General features: G+C 57.1%; 1 protein-coding gene and 1 long non-coding RNA gene across 3 annotated transcripts; one reads left to right on the forward strand and one right to left on the reverse strand.

Moving 5' to 3' along the window:
* The first annotated feature begins 2,504 nt into the window (after positions 1 to 2,504).
* On the forward strand, positions 2,505 to 13,577 carry EPS8L1 (EPS8 signaling adaptor L1). 2 transcript variants are annotated; one of them, XM_025985263.2, is made up of 20 exons: positions 2,510 to 2,860; positions 3,429 to 3,483; positions 5,121 to 5,161; positions 5,428 to 5,486; positions 6,070 to 6,231; positions 6,538 to 6,687; positions 7,203 to 7,285; positions 7,697 to 7,952; positions 8,282 to 8,408; positions 8,596 to 8,684; positions 8,785 to 8,859; positions 8,964 to 9,112; positions 9,607 to 9,748; positions 9,863 to 9,891; positions 11,743 to 11,863; positions 11,949 to 12,080; positions 12,260 to 12,365; positions 12,538 to 12,712; positions 13,043 to 13,175; positions 13,249 to 13,577. In XM_025985263.2, the coding sequence occupies exons 2-20, from the start codon at positions 3,467 to 3,469 to the stop codon at positions 13,333 to 13,335; spliced, it is 2,133 nt and encodes a 710-aa protein (XP_025841048.2). In that variant the 5' UTR covers positions 2,510 to 2,860; positions 3,429 to 3,466; the 3' UTR covers positions 13,336 to 13,577. The 2 variants fall into 2 exon arrangements, with proteins under 2 accessions (XP_072615196.1, XP_025841048.2); XM_072759095.1 differs by lacking the exons at positions 13,043 to 13,175; positions 13,249 to 13,577 and having other exon boundaries at positions 2,505 to 2,860; positions 12,452 to 12,581.
* LOC140599059 (uncharacterized) lies at positions 9,438 to 13,049 on the reverse strand. The gene is made up of 2 exons (XR_012001741.1): positions 12,683 to 13,049; positions 9,438 to 11,196 (listed from the first exon to the last, which is right to left on the reverse strand). It is a non-coding gene; the product is annotated as an uncharacterized lncRNA (long non-coding RNA).
* Positions 13,578 to 15,079: the final 1,502 nt, after the last annotated feature.

Below are 15,079 nucleotides of genomic sequence, written 5' to 3' on the forward strand. Positions count from 1 at the left end.
AAAGCCCACCATCTCCACTGCTGTTGCTAACACTCAACCTAGCATCTCCTCATTGCCAGGAACTGTGCAGAGAGCTCTCCATAACGTCATTTAATCCTCCCAATGTTGTGATCCCATTTTACAGCTGGGGACTGGGGCACAGAAAGGTTCAGTGATTTGCCTAGGGTCACACTGCTAGAAAGGGGCACAGTCAGGAGGTAGCAGTGTAGGGAAGCTCCAAAGGATGTGGGGTCAGTCGTATGGCCTGGGTTCATCCATCCTCACCATGTATCAGCCAAGTGATTATAGGCAAATTCCTTAACGTGTATTTCTCCCCTTCCTCGTGTGTAAAGGGGGATAATGGAATCTGTTTCATAGGATGCTGTGAGGATTAGATGTGTGCACAGACAAGCAGAGTGTACTCAGAAGAAGACAGAAGCGGGATCCCTGGGTGGCGCAGCGGTTTGGCGCCTGCCTTTGGCCCAGGGCGCGATCCTGGAGATCCGGGATCGAGTCCCACGTCGGGCTCCCGGTGCATGGAGCTTGCTTCTCCCTCTGCCTGTGTCTCTGCCTCTCTCTCTCACTGTGTTCCTATCATAAATAAATAAAAATTTAAAAAAAAAAAAAAGAAGAAGACAGAAGCACACCCACAGTAGGTATTGAGTAATGAGTATTATCAACACTGTTTAATGGCAGTCAGAACCCGAACCCACACCCACCTGGGCTCTTTGCCATCATACCACACCATATGATCGTCTCTCTTTCCCTCTACTCTTTCATCCCTGTCAGCCCAGGACAAAGGTGTGCTTTCTCTGGTTTCCAGCCTCCTTCGGCATAGACTATGGGGTTAACGTGTGGTGAACAAAACAATGGAGCATAATACATATGAATACACCAAGAGCAAATATCATTCCAGCACTTACTGTAATGTGCAGCAGAGTGCAGGGCTGAACGCACAGATGTCTTTGTCTTTCGTGAAACTTACATTCTAGCGGGGGAGACATAAAATAATCAAAATGAACAGATAATACAGTATGTTTAAAGGTGGTAAACGTTCTGAAGGATAATTAAGGAGCAGGGAGAGACTATGAGGAGCGGGAGGATAAGAGGAGCTGTGATTTTAAATAGAGCGGTCAGCCAGGCCTCTCAGAGAAGGAATCCAAGCAAAGGCCGGAAGGAGGTGAGGGAACAGTCCAGGAGGATATCTGAGGGAATAAGCATTCCAGGCAGAGGGAATAGCAAGTGCAAAGATCCTGAGGCAGGATGGGCTTTGAGGAGCAGCAAGTAGGGGGTGCACTGAAATGGGGTGATGGAGGCAGAGAGGAGGTTAGAGTAGTGTCCCTTAAGGCCTTGCAGAGAAATGGGAAGCCCCTGAAGAAACGGGAGCAGGGAGCTGACCCAGGTTTGTTCGACCTCCCTGCACTGAGAGGGAAGGAAGGGAGCAGGGGCCAGCTAGGAGGCTCTACAGGTTCAGGTATGAGCAGATGAGGCCAGGAAGCAGATGGAGAACATCGATAAAGCGAAAGGCTGAAAGGGGTATGCCCACCCCTCCTCTGGCTCTCTCAGGTCAAGGCGAGCTTGGGGTCTGTGGGCTGTGCTCATCTACTCCCTCCCTGCGACTGTAACCTCAGGCAAATCTCTTCACCCCCATGGGGCTCAGTTTCTTCATCTGTCAAACAGAGACCCCCAACACTCACCTGGCTGGGTTTCGGGAAGAAATGGCATGTATAATGTGGTCAGCAAGGACCAGGGCACAGGGGAAGTTCTCGAAAGAAGATGCCAAGCCTGAGGAGCTCATTAACGTGTGAGAAGTGCTTGGAGCTGTGTGGGGCTCCATCATCAGAGGCGTTTACTGGGGGGAATTTCAGGAGGAAGAGGCAAGGGCAGGGGTAGAGGCAGGAACAACAGATGGGAGGTGTGCACAGGGAGGGACAGACCCCGGCCCAGAGACAGAAAGGCAGGCCCAGGGGATCAAATCCCACCCTTTCCACATTGACCACTGCCTCTTAAATGGCAAACAGGTACAAGTCAAACCTCTGACCTCCCAGAGGCATAAGTCCACTTGGAAGAGGGTATTTGATATAAACATCGGGGTGCAGGCATTTCATTGCTTCTGTATCTTTGGGGTAAATCCCCAACAGTGCAATTGCTGGGTGGTAGGGCAGGTCTATTTTTAACTCTTTGAGAAAGGGAGACAGAACATAAAGACTCCTAACTCTGGGAAACGAACTAAGGGTGGTAGAAGGGGAGGAGGGCGGGGGGTGGGGGTGAATGGGTGACAAGCACTGAGGCGGGTACTTGATGGGATGAGCACTGGGTGTTATTCTGTATGTTGGCAAATTGAACACTAATAAAGAATAAATTTATTATTAAAAAAAAAAGAAATCAGAATTGGGCAGCCTGGGTGGCTCAGCAGTAAAAAAAAAAAAAAAAAAAAGGAAGAGGGTATTTGAGGCAGAGCTGTTGGCGCTGAGAACAAGTGTGACATCAGATGACTTGTCCTTGAGCTGATGTTGTTATGACAGAGACAATCACAGTTTGTAGCTCCCCCGCACCCCAGCCCGGATGTCTGTGCCAGCCCCGCCCAGGGCCACTGCTGCTGGGCTGTGCCAGGTGAGTGCTCAGGTATGCGGAGGCAGAGGCGGGGTGGCCTGGAGGGAGCAGGAAGGAGGGGCCCGCATTCCGCATTCTAGACTCAGGGGACAGCAGAGAGCTGGGCCTCTCCGTGCCACCGCCACCAGACAGAGCCTGACGGTGGCAGGTGAGGAAGGGGCTAGCCAGGAGGGGCTGGAGGTCCGGAGTCCCAAGGAGCAGGCGGCCAGGACTCTGGGGTCCAGACACCAGGAAGGCTGGCAGACATAAACCCTTGAGTCCTAAAGAGGTAAGGGCTGGGAGATTGGCCCCATACTGAGGTCACAGTGTCTGAGGAATTGGATGAATGACTCTCTGAGGGGACTTGGAGTCTTTGGGTCCAGAAGCTCTGAGCCTGAATTCCTGGGCCCTCGAGATGAGGCTGGGACACAGGATCACTGGAGAAAGGAAGCAAAGTGGGGTACACATATATTAGGGAGTCAAATGCATTGATCCCTGAGAGATTTGGGGGGGCAGCATACTAGGTGAGGGAAGAGGGGCTGGGGGCCCAGACTCCTGGGTCTGAGGGAGGAGGGGCTGGGGTCTGGACTCCTAGGTCTGAGGGAGGAGGGGCTAGGGGCCTGGACTCCACAGTTTGAGGGAGAAGCGGCTGGGGGTCTGGACTACTGGTCAGAGGGAGGAGGGGCTGGGGGCCTGGATTCCTAGGCCTGAGGGAGGAGGGGCTGGGGGCCTGGACTCTTGGTCTGAGGGAGGAAGGGGCTGGGGTCTGGACTCCTGGTCAGAGGGAGGAGGAGCAGGGGCCAAAATCACAGATACCTCAGGCCAGGTCAGTCCCTCACCTCTTTGATGGTTTCCAGGGCACCTCCAGGTGGCAGGAGCTCCCATTCTCCACACCATGAGCACTAGCACCGGGTAAGTGTCCCCTGTCCCCTCCCCCCCCCCAGGCTGCCCTGTCACCTCTGCTAGCCTTGTCCCTGCACCCACAACTGACATTTACAGCAGCCCAGGTCTGGACACTGAGAAGGAAGCCTGAGCTGCTCCTGCCCTGCAGGTCTATGTTAGAGCTACTGCTCCAGTGCAAGACACCTGGGTCCAAACCCAGACACTAACACTCAGGGTGGTGTGACTCTAACCAACAACCTGAGCCTGAGCCCCTCCTCTGTGAAAGAGGGACAATATGAGAGCCTGACGGGATAATGAAGGTACAAGGCTTATCTGACTCACAGCAGGTACTCCGCTCACAGGAACTGCCACTGCGGCTGTTAGCGTGTTATTAAATATTGACTCTTTGCAGGCAAATCTGGGCTGCTTTATTTTTTTTAAGATTTATCAATTTCAGAGAGAAAAAGCAAGAGCACAGGGGAAAGAGGCAGAGGGAGAGAGTATCTTAAGCAGACTCCACACTGAGCCTGGAGCCCTATGTGGGGCTCGATCTCATGACCCTGAGATCATGACCTGAACAAAAACCAGGAGTCCTATGCTTAACCAGCTGCACCACCCAGGTGCCTCTGGGCTGTTTCTTTTTTTTTTTTTTTTTTTAACTTTTTTTTTTAATTTATTTATGATAGTCACAGAGAGAGAGAGAGAGGCAGAGACACAGGCAGAGGGAGAAGCAGGCTCCATGCACCAGGAGCCTGATGTGGGATTCGATCCCGGGTCTCCAGGATCGCGCCCTGGGCCAAAGGCAGGCGCCAAACCGCTGCGCCACCCAGGGATCCCCCTCTGGGCTGTTTCTAATAAAGTTCAAGTCTCCTGGGGTGAGCAAGGAGAAGCCCAAACGGAGGCCCATGGGAATAGCTGCATGTAAGTTCCCCAGCACAGCGGTAATCAAACTGTGTGGAGATCTGACTGGCAGGAGAAGGATGAGGAGCAGAGATTTGATTCAAAGTATTTCTTGTCCCTCATCCCTGATCCTACCTGAGCTCTGAATTTCCATCATTTCTGTGGAATTCTTGGAGAAGTTGACTTAGAAGGAGAGGCCAGGAGCAGGAGATGGAGAAGGATTTGGCTGGGAAGAGCCTGGCCCACGGGAGTAGGAGGGGGAGATAAGTCTCTGTCTACACCAAATACTAATGCTGTTGTAAAAAAAACCCCATTTACTGAGCACCTACTGTGTGCTACCCTTTGCATTGTAGCACTGACAGTTAAGTTATTGAGGCTGTGAACCCTCTCAACTCTCCATGAATCCACCAACAGCTCTACCAGATGGAGGCTATTGGATAATTAACACCTATCTCAGAGAAAAGGAAACCAAGGCGGGAGATATTCAGTCTCCTCCCCAGGGTCTTATGGCAAGACAGTATTGACAGAGGATGCCAAGCCAGGTCTGTGGGCGGAGGGGCTCCCAATACTGGAACCACACACTCTACCACCACCCGGTACCAGAGTTACCTGTGTGAAAATCCAGCTCTGGACCGGCCCTCCCCTGCTCAGAACCCTCCATGGTTCCCCACTGCCCTTACGATGAAGTCTTTGCTGCTCTGCTTGGCATTCAAGATCCCCATGATCTCCCAATTCCCAAGGTCTCTCACTCTTTTTTCCTTATCCAGCCCAGAAGCTGCCCCCAAACCAAGTGCCAAGTCAATCTATGGTGAGTTTCAGAGCAAGAGAACTCCAGGCTGAAACTGGGTCTGAGGGAGGAGGGGCTGAGGGCCTGCACCCCAGGACTGACCTGGTGAAGGGCGAGACTAAGGGCCCAGGGGCCCTGGACTCCTGGGTCTGAGAGGGGAGGTCCCAGGGCAAGGGGGAACCATGGTCCGGATTCCTAAGTCTAAGGGAGGAGGGGCTGGGGTCTGACTCCTGGGTCTGAGGCAGTAGGGGCTGAGTCTTCTGGATTATTCTCCTTCTCCCCCACAGAGCAGAGGAAACGTTATTCCACTGTGGTTATGGCAGATGTTTCGCAGTATCTAGTCAATGTGAGTTGGGGTCTGCGTGGCCACAGGGAGTCTTGTGGGAGGAAAGGCAGACAGGCCTGAGAAGATGGAAGTGTTGAAAGCAGTTGGGTCTCCAAGCAGAAAGAAGCTAGGAACTGAGTTTGGTCATATGCAAGATGGGCTTCTGCCTTTGCTCAGAAGTGGGTATTGAGTAGAAGTCAACTCCACTTGAATCCAAGTTTTCCTCCAGACCAGCTCTTGTGCTGGACAGTCAGGCCATGGGGACAATGTTACATATCCTCATACGAGTACAGGTCAAAGGGTGCCAGGTGCTCTAATGGAGGCAGAGGTGCTTAGAAGGGACTAGATATAACCAATGCCTTCAAGGAGCCTCCAGTCGTGCTGGGAGGACAGGCCCCAGTGCTAGTCACTCCGATGAAAGCAAAACAAAGGAAACTCAGGGGCCCCATAGGTGGAGCAGGTGCCCCATAAGTGGAGCAGGTGATAAGGAAGGCTTTCCCAAGGAAGTGTGTTTAGTCTCAGGCTGGAAGGCTGATGCCGGGGGATGCTGAGCCCAGCTGACATTAATCTGGGACTCACTGCTTTCTCGGCACCACCATGCCAGCACCTGGTGACATTCTGCCTGGGTGAAGAGGATGGCGTGCACACTGTGGAGGATGCCTCCCGGAAGCTGGCCGTCATGGACAATCAGGGCCGCGTCTGGGCCCAAGAGATGCTGCTGCGCGTGTCTCCGGACCATGTCACGCTGCTTGACCCCATCTCCAAGGTGCCAGGGGACACATGGGTGGAAAGCGCATCTGGCCTGAGTGAGCGGGGGCATGGAGAGCTTGACCCTCGGGACGTCTAAGTGTGAATATTGGCCTCTGCATGTCCTTCCTTTGGGAACTTTGGCAAGAGATCTCCACCCCCTTTTAGAGTATTATTAGTCTCCCCTATTAAACAGGGGTGTTATCCTTAACCCCCTAACCTCGCAGGGTTGCCTGTGCAGTGCCAGCATACGAGCTGTCACTGCTGTCACCATTTTAGTACCACTGGTTCCAGGCCTCAATTTACCCGCCATCCCACCCTGCAGGAGGAGTTGGAGTCGTACCCGCTGGGGGCCATCGTGCGCTGCGACGTGGTGATGCTGCCGGGCCGGAGCCGCTCGCTGCTGCTGCTCGTGTGCCAGGAGCCTGAGCGCACGCAGCCGGACGTGCACTTCTTCCAGGGCTTGCGTCTGGGGGTGAGCGGGCCTGGTCAGGGGAGCCACCGGGGACAGGGCTGAGACCCTGTGGGTTCCCCGAGCGAAGCTAGAGCTAGGCGGGGCCTCTGGGGCTGGGGGCGGGGCCTGGGGCAGAGGCGGGTCTGGTCACCGGAGGAGGCGGGGCCTGAAGAGAAGTTCGGAAAGGGAAAGGGGTTTTGAGGTCAGGACTGACCTGGTGAAGGGCGAGACTAAGGGCCCGGGCGGGACGTAACAGCACATGGGGCAGAGGGTCTGGGAGCAGCCACAACCAGAGGCGAGTATGGTCTAGGGGCAAGGCCACATCAGGACCCGGCCTCTGGGCATGGGGTCGAGGCCCAGGGCAGGGGCAGAAGTAGGGTGAGGGTGTGAGTTCAGAGAGTGGAGGTGCATGGGCACCGTGAGCCTGAGCGCGGACTGGAGGGGTTCTGGCGCCCAGCCCAGAAATCGATCCTTGGGGGGACCGTGGCCAGAGGTAGGTGGGGAGTGGGGGCCTGGCCTAATGGCATGATTGGCAGGCGGAGCTGATCCGAGAAGACGTCCAGGGGGCTCTGCACGACTACCGGTCTGGCCGCGGGGAGCGCAGGCCCGCAGCGCTCAGGTAAGGGCGCTGGGCTGGAAGCAGAGGAGAAGAGAGGCTGGGTGGGGTGTCTGGGAGGCCAGCCTCCCCTCTCTGGGCCTCCGTCCCCTCTCCTTCGGACAATGAGCTGATGCCCCTACCCTAGAACAGCACAAGTTTTGAAGCCCGTCAAACAGCCTGGTTCGAGTCCTGCCGTACCCCCAGACATCTGCACCCGATCTCCAAGACCACTTTTCCTAATTCTGGTCCTCGGTTTCTCCTCCTTCGGGCCTCAGTTTCCCTCTGGAGAGGTGTTCCCCTTCCCCATATCTCCGGTTTTTTCCTCCCCTGGGTCTGACTCCGCTGGGCCGCAGTGTCTGCGTTTTAAGACCGACTTTATCCCCTGCCCTGTCCCCCGGTGGACTCAAGCTGTCCCCCTTTGTCCCACCACAGGGCCACGCAAGAGGAGTTGCAGCGCCACCCCTCACCGGCGGCCGAGACCCCTCCGCTGCAGCGCAGCCCTTCGGTCCGCGCCGTCATCAGCATAGGGGAGGCGGGCCGGGGGCGACCCCGGGCGGGGCCCATCCCCGAGGTGGAGGAGCCCCAGAGACCCGGGCAGGAGGGGACCTCAGGGAACGCCAACCCAGCCTCCCCGGACCTGGGCCCCCGGGGGCCGGACCTGGCCAGTCTGCAGGCGGAGCGGGACGTGGTGAGGGGGGCGGGGCCAGGGCATGGAGGCGGGGCCGGCGGTGGGGAGTCCCAGCTTCAGGGGGTGGGGCTTGATGGGGTGTGGAAGTGTCAGACTTCTGGGGGTGTGGCTGGCAGTGACTGGAATATGAGGACCCGGGCGGCAGCAGAGGGAATGGCCTGGCCTGGGAAGATATCAGGGCCCTTGGCTGCGGGTTTTGGGGGTGATGCGGGGCCAGGACTCCACATCCCTGAGTCCCCCTGCTCTGATCCGTGCTCTGTCCTCCGGTTCTGTCCTCTGGCTCCGTCCCCCACACTGTCCCCCACGCTGTCCCTCGCTCTGACCCCCAGGACATCCTGAACCACGTGTTCGACGATGTGGAGAGTTTTGTCTCGAAGCTGCAGAAGTCAGCAGAGGCAGCCCGGGTGCTGGAGCACCGGGAGCGTGGCCGCAGGACCCGGCGCCGGGCAGCTGGGGGTGAGAGGCTCCCGAGGGGGATCCTGAACATCCAGTCCCTCCCAAATATCCTCGCTCTCCCTAGGGTCCCCCCACACACCCCCTTGCCAGCTCTGACTCCCCATCCCTGGGGACCTCACTGGGCCTCTGTCTGTCTGACTGGCGCTCTCTGTGTCCCCGACACTGCACCTGCGTCCCTTACCTGCAGAGGGTCTCCTGACCCTGCGGGCCAAGCCGCCCTCAGAGGCCGAGTATACTGACGTGCTTCAGAAAATCAAGTACGCCTTCAGCCTGCTGGTGAGAATGCGTGGGGTGGGGCCAGCGTGGGGCGGGGGCGTAGCAAGCCTGACCCGTCGTCCATGCACTCAGTAAGGCCAGCACCTCCCCGGCTCCACAGGCCAGACTGCGTGGAAACATCGCCAACCCTTCCTCCCCAGAGCTGCTGCATTTCCTGTTCGGACCTCTGCAATTGGTGAGCCACCCCTCCCTCAGCCCTCCGGTGGCCCCTGCAGTAGGAGGAATTGAGGTTTGACCTTGGGGGGCTTGATGAGGTGTCCACTCCTGCACCCCTGGCAGATTGTGGACACATCGGGTGGCCCCCGATTTGCAAGTGACGTGCGGCGGCCGCACCTGACGTCTGAGGCGGTGGCACTGCTACGAGACAACCTCACCCCCCGTGAAAATGTGCTCTGGACCTCGCTGGGGGACTCATGGACCCGCCCGGGGTGAGGGGCTGGCAGGCAGAGAAGGGTAGCCACTGGGCTTCGCTAGAGGGTACAACGCCAAGCAATTGAAGAAGCTAGGGTGACTGCTAGGATGCCACTGGAGAGACGAGTAGATGGTGTGGAGGAGAGGTTTCAGACTGGAAAGAAAGGCTGGCCTTAGAAAAGGGGGTGCAGCCTAGGAAAAGACTGGCTGTGGATTGGGGAAGGGGGTGGAGATACGCTTGCAGGCTGTGAGCCTCCAGGGATATGAGCGGAGCCAGACTTAGCAGAAGGAGGCAGGATGGGTGTGGAAGAATCAGAGGTGATTCAGAGGCTGGACACAGCATTAGAGCAAAATCAGTATATTTACAAATATAGTTGATGTCGGGGTGGAACTTGGGCTTGGCAAAAAGCAGAGAGGTCAGAAGCACCTAGCCTAGGGCCTGGGGAAGTGAAGGTGGTACTGGGGCCTGGGGCAGACTGGCATCCCTGAGCCCTCGGCCCCTCGGCTGCAGACTGGAGCTGTCCCCCAAGGAGGGACCTCCATACAGCCCTGAGTTCTCCAGCGGCTGGGAGCCCCCGGCCACCGACCCACACGGCCGCGCCTGGGAGGACCCGGTAGAGAAACAGCTACAGCATGAGCGGCAACGCCAGCAGGTGAGGCTAGAGCTTCTCTTCCCCGGGAGGAACAAACTCCTCCCCCAGGTAACACAGTGGGGCTGGGACCAGGAAGTCTGGCCCTGCCTGAGCTGCTGCTCTCATCTCCTGCAGCAAAGTGCCCCCCAGGTCGCTGTCAATGGGTAAGTGTCGGGGCCCCAGGTGGGACAGGTGGGGTCGAGGAGGGGGTGCGTCCTGGGGGCTCCTGGCGCTGACTCCACTCCTTTTTTCTGTCTTTCCTTCTGGCTTCCCGGCTCTTCCCAGGTGGGTGAGGTGGTGACCAGTGAGGGCTGGGGGCTGGGAGAGGGGGGAGGAGGGGGGGAGGGGGCAGGACCCAGACTTGGGGGTCTGAGGGAGGAAGGGGCTGGGAGTGGGTAAAGTCTGAGAGGCTGGGAGAAGGCAGTTTGAGTTCCCACGGCCAGGAAAGCTCCCTGTGTGGGTCTTTAAGAGGACAGAGCCCCAGAAGTTAGAGGGAAGAGACTGGGGGCTTGGGCATTTAGGTTTTGAGGTAGAGCTCAAGTTGGTGCTTTGGGGCCTTACTGAGCCTTCAAGAGTCAAGGGACAAGTTTCTGGGAAAGTTGGGAAGAGATAGTATTTTTGGGCCCCTGTAAGAGGTAACGACTGGGAGGCTGGACCCTTACTATCCCAAGACTCTAAAGCAACTGTCTCAATTCCTGCTGAGTGTGATACTGATAGCCTTCAGAGGTTAAAGGTTTGGGAAATGATGGCTTGAGACCTGGAATCCTGAGTTCATGACACCAAAAAGCAATGGGGGCATGGACTCTTGGGGTCCTGGGGAAGAAGGGGCATGGAAACACCAGGACACTAGGGTCCTTGAGCAAGTTGAGGGCAGATGTGAGGGAAGCTCCATGGGGTAAGAGGAAAACAAAGCAGCCAAGCTGGAGGAACAGAAGGGGGTCTGAGTGAGGGCCCCGGGAAGAGAGTCTCAGCAGGGACAGCATGCTGGGAGCTGCCAGCCCCACACAGGGGGCGCTGCGGCCCTGAAGAGCCCCCCTCTCCTTTGCACAGGTAGGCCTGATCCGGGCTGAGGTCTCTCTTATCAGGGGACCAGAGCCAAAATCTTGCTCCCCTTCCCTTCAGCTGCCTGGTCTTGCAGAACCCACCCTCCAAGCTTCTGATTCTTGGGCTTGACATCCCCAGCTTTTAACTTCCCTTCTCTGAGCCTCCAGTTCTTTGCAGAGACATTGAGAATAACAATAATCCCCTCTTGGAAGAGTTAGAAGTCTGAGGTTCTACAGGCGAGCAGTTAAGAGCTGCCATGGTAGAGCTCAGGTTCACATCCAGCGCCGGGCACCATAGACCAGATTACTCAGGACATGGTCTCTGGCGCCAGCCCGCCTGGGTCTCAGTCTGGCCATGCCTCTTTCTTGCTCTGTGAACTTTACGTCATCATGCCGTGTAATATCCCTGTTCTTCCACTTCCTCACCTGTAAAATAGAAAATAATAGATTCGGGAATGAATCAGGAAAGGACAAGAGTGGGGATGGGAGTCCAAACTCATGGTTATACCAAGGGTTGTGGCAAAAATCAGATTAGCCAATATGTGTAAGTCTGTGAACGGGGGCTGGCACCTACTACATGCTATATAAGGTAACTATACGTTAACTGTGCTGTAACTATGGGTTTTCTAAGCCTGAACCCAGTATACAGTAGATGCTCAATAAATAGCTGCCTCTGGCTATATGATCTGGAACAAGTGATTTTCTGTCTCTGAGCCTTATAAATGTTCTCATCTATAAGATGGAAGTGATGTTAGTACTCCTATCATGTGCTTAAAGCATGGTGCCAGGTACATAAGGAACAAAATGCATTCAAGTTGTTATTCTGATTTCAAGTCTCTATTAACATTATTAACCTGGGCCCCCCTGCCTTGACCCCTGCTTTGCTCTAACTCCAGCTCACACCAGTACCCTACTGTCCAGAGCAGTGAGCCCGGCTGCCTCCTTATCCCCAACCCTCATTCTCCTCCACAGTCACCAACAGCCAGAGGCTGAGCCTCAGCAGGAGCCGGAGGGGAAGTGGGTACTGTGTAATTATGACTTCCAGGCCCGCAACAGCAGCGAGCTATCAGTCAAGCAGCGGGATGTGTTGGAGGTTAGAGGGGTGGAGGGCCAAGGGGCTACAGGGACCCAGCCCTAGCTGCAGACACAGGCTGTGAACCCTCCTCTCCCTCCCTCAGGTCCTGGATGACAGGCGCAAGTGGTGGAAGGTTCGAGACCAGCAAGGGCAGGAAGGATATGTTCCCTATAATATCCTGACTCCCCACCCAGGGCTTCAGGGAAGCTGCAGCCAAAGCGCCTCCTGCAGCCTGGTGAGCCAGGACAGACTCCTGTCTTAGGGAAGGAGGGCGGTGAGAGTCAGGTGCCAAGGGCAAGGGCACTGACAGAGGGGGTGGGGGGGTGGGGGGCTCAGGAACTGACCTCTGGAAGGGCGAGGGGCAGGGACTCCATCCTCTCTCTAACCCGGGTGCTCCTCTGACTCCCCTACTAGGAGGATGGCGCTCCTCCTCCCCCACCAGCACCGGCCCCAGGACCGGGCTCCTCTCGGCCCCCCTGGGACAGTTGTGATAGCCTCAACATGGACCCCAGAGAGAAGGGTGAGTGGTGGGGGCAGCCCCTTGAGGGAGCCGTCCTTGTCCAGTCAGGGGAACCAAGGCTCAAAGAGAGTAAATGGACTCCCCAGCCATCGTGAAGACGCTGGAGACGCTGGTGATCTGTTCGTCCTGAATCCGCGCTCCCTCCCGGTCCCTCCTCCCTCCGCCCCTGCAGAGAAATTCTCCCAGATGCTGTTTGTCAACGAGGAGCTGCAGGCGCGCTTAGCCCAGGGCCGCCCGGGCCCCAGCCGCGCAGCCCCGTGTCCCCGCGCCCCGGAGCCGCAGCTCAGCCCGCACTCGGACACCTCGGAGGTCCGCACCTGGCTGCAGGCCAAAGGATTCAGCTTGGGGTGCGTGCCGGGCGGGCAGGGAGATGTGGATGTGGTCTGACTGGAACCTGGGGGACCCGAGCTGGCCTACAGAGACGGTCTACCTGGTTGCAGTGCCTGGCACGTGTGTCCAGGCGGAGTCTTCGTGAGAAAGCAGGGCGCACACACCCCGCCTCCTCCCGTGGCGCACTGGGGAGGGGGGGGAGGGGGAGGGGCGGGGGAGGGATTCCCGCGCCTTCCCCGGAGCCCTTCCCCGGAGCGCCAGAATGCCGCTCTGATTAGGCAGACGGTTAGGCAGCAGTGATGTAATTGGCTCGGGGACCTGATGCGCCCCCACCCCACATCCCGCAGGACGGTGGAGGCGCTGGGCGTGCTGACTGGCGCGCAGCTTTTCTCGCTGCAGAAGGAGGAGCTGCGGGCGGTGAGCCCCGAGGAGGGGGCACGCGTGTACAGCCAGGTCACAGTGCAGCGAGCACTGCTGGAGGTGAGCCGGGCCTGGGCCTGGGAGGGCGCGCCGGGGCAGAGGCCAGACTTCTCATTTCCACTCGGCCCTCCAGGACAAAGAGAAAGTGTCAGAGTTGGAGGCGGTGATGGAGAAGCAAAAGAAGAAGGTGGAAGGTGACCTGGAAACAGAGGTTATTTGACCTCCCTGGCTGCTTTGCTGGATGTTTCAAGGCAGCCTGTAGGAGAACCGACTCTGCGAACTGCCCCCGCCCACGGAAGTAGACCCCTCGTGAAGCTGCGGAAGTGTTCCGGCTCCGGTCTCCCCTGTCTCTGTAGAGTCTCCTGAGTGAGAGAACTGGCCCTGAGTGGGAGGAAGGGCCGCATGCGGGTGCCCTGTGCATTGTGATCCGCTGCCCAGTCTATAAACAGCCTCCTCAGTCTATACAGAGCCTCCTCTTAGCAGGCTTGTCAACTGCTGTCCCTTCTCTACTGGGCCACCAGGGAGCCCAGGAACCTGCCCTTCGCCCCCACTAGAGCCTCAGGAGGAAAAGGAGTCTATATGTCCCAACCTTTTTTGGTGTCTTTCCCTAAATCCTCCTCTCCTCCCCAGGGCCCCATCTCCAGCTTCCACCACCCTACCCCACCCCATCCCCCAGCCAGCAGTCTGTCTTCCAGTCCATTCCAGTCTCCTTCCCTGGCTCCCCAGGGCCCCCAGAGCCCCAATCTCCTCCCCTCCCCCAACTCCATGCAAACCCCCCCAAACCCCCTCAACCATTGGGGTTTTGATGTTTTCTGCTGGCTGGAACAGTGACTTTCTACCTGGCAAAGCCTACCCTCATCCCCTATCAGCTGCCAGGAGTCCAACCACAAAGTAGCTGCCCCCTGAATGTGCCACAGGCTTCCTAGCCATTCCTCTCCTGCCAGGTGCCTGCCTAAAGGAAGTTTCCCAGCTAGAGAACAGCCAGCTCCTTTTCCCATTGTCCAGAGAGGGAGCGAGGCTGGTTCAGGACTGGTTTCTCTAGATCTTGCCCTCAGACTGGATGCCACCTGACCACAGGAAGAAGGCCCTTTTACTATCTATGTAAGCCACCCCATGATGCTCTCCACCATCAGATGAGATCAGCCAGCCATGGGCAGGCCGGAGTTCTGACTCAGCCTCCTGTGCCCCCTTATACCTCTCCTGCCTCCCCATGACCTCCCCATGACCCACCAGTTAAAGTCTAGGCTCCAAGCTTGAAGGCAGGCCCAAGCCCTACTGCACCACAGTCCAGCCTGTCAGGACGTGCAGGCTACTGTCCCCTCCAATATTCCCAGAATCTCAGTCTCACCATCGCGAGCTGCCATCACTTCTTGCTGAGATGATGGCAGCTGGCCTCGCCCTTCCTGTCCTGCACTGTCCTCCCTGGACTGCTGTCAATGCAGCAGCCAAAGGGACCCGTTAAGACCCAGGACCCACCTCACCATTCAAGTCCTTACAGCTGGCTGTCACCTCTCCAGCCTCATCCCCGCTCTCTCTCTGGCCTCACAAGCTTCTCCGTGCGCCTCCACACTTCAGGTACCCCTCTGCCCTATGGACCTCATCCCTGCTATTCTATCCAGAAAACTCTCCCCTTAAACATTTCCATGGCTCATTCCATGACACCTGCAAGTATCAGCCTGTGCCAGCTTCCCCACCGGGGCTGACTGACCAGCCTGTACAGACTACACCTAGGGTCAGGCTCCCAGCTCCTGCTGCAGTGCCTCCTGCTGTTTCTCCACAACACCACCACCTGACACCTTTCATGGCAGCATGCCAAGGGCCTCTCCTCAAACATATCAGATCTTTACCATTCCCTTTACTACTTATCACCACCAGGTAGGGCGGGGCCTGAAAGGAGAACATGACCAGGAATGAAAGAATGCCCCATCCTCCTCCTCAGCCCCAGCTACCTGTTATTATGCTGG

The sequence above is a fragment of the Vulpes vulpes genome, chromosome 1, assembly GCF_048418805.1.
Source record: "Vulpes vulpes isolate BD-2025 chromosome 1, VulVul3, whole genome shotgun sequence".
NCBI classification, from domain to species: domain Eukaryota; kingdom Metazoa; phylum Chordata; class Mammalia; order Carnivora; family Canidae; genus Vulpes; species Vulpes vulpes.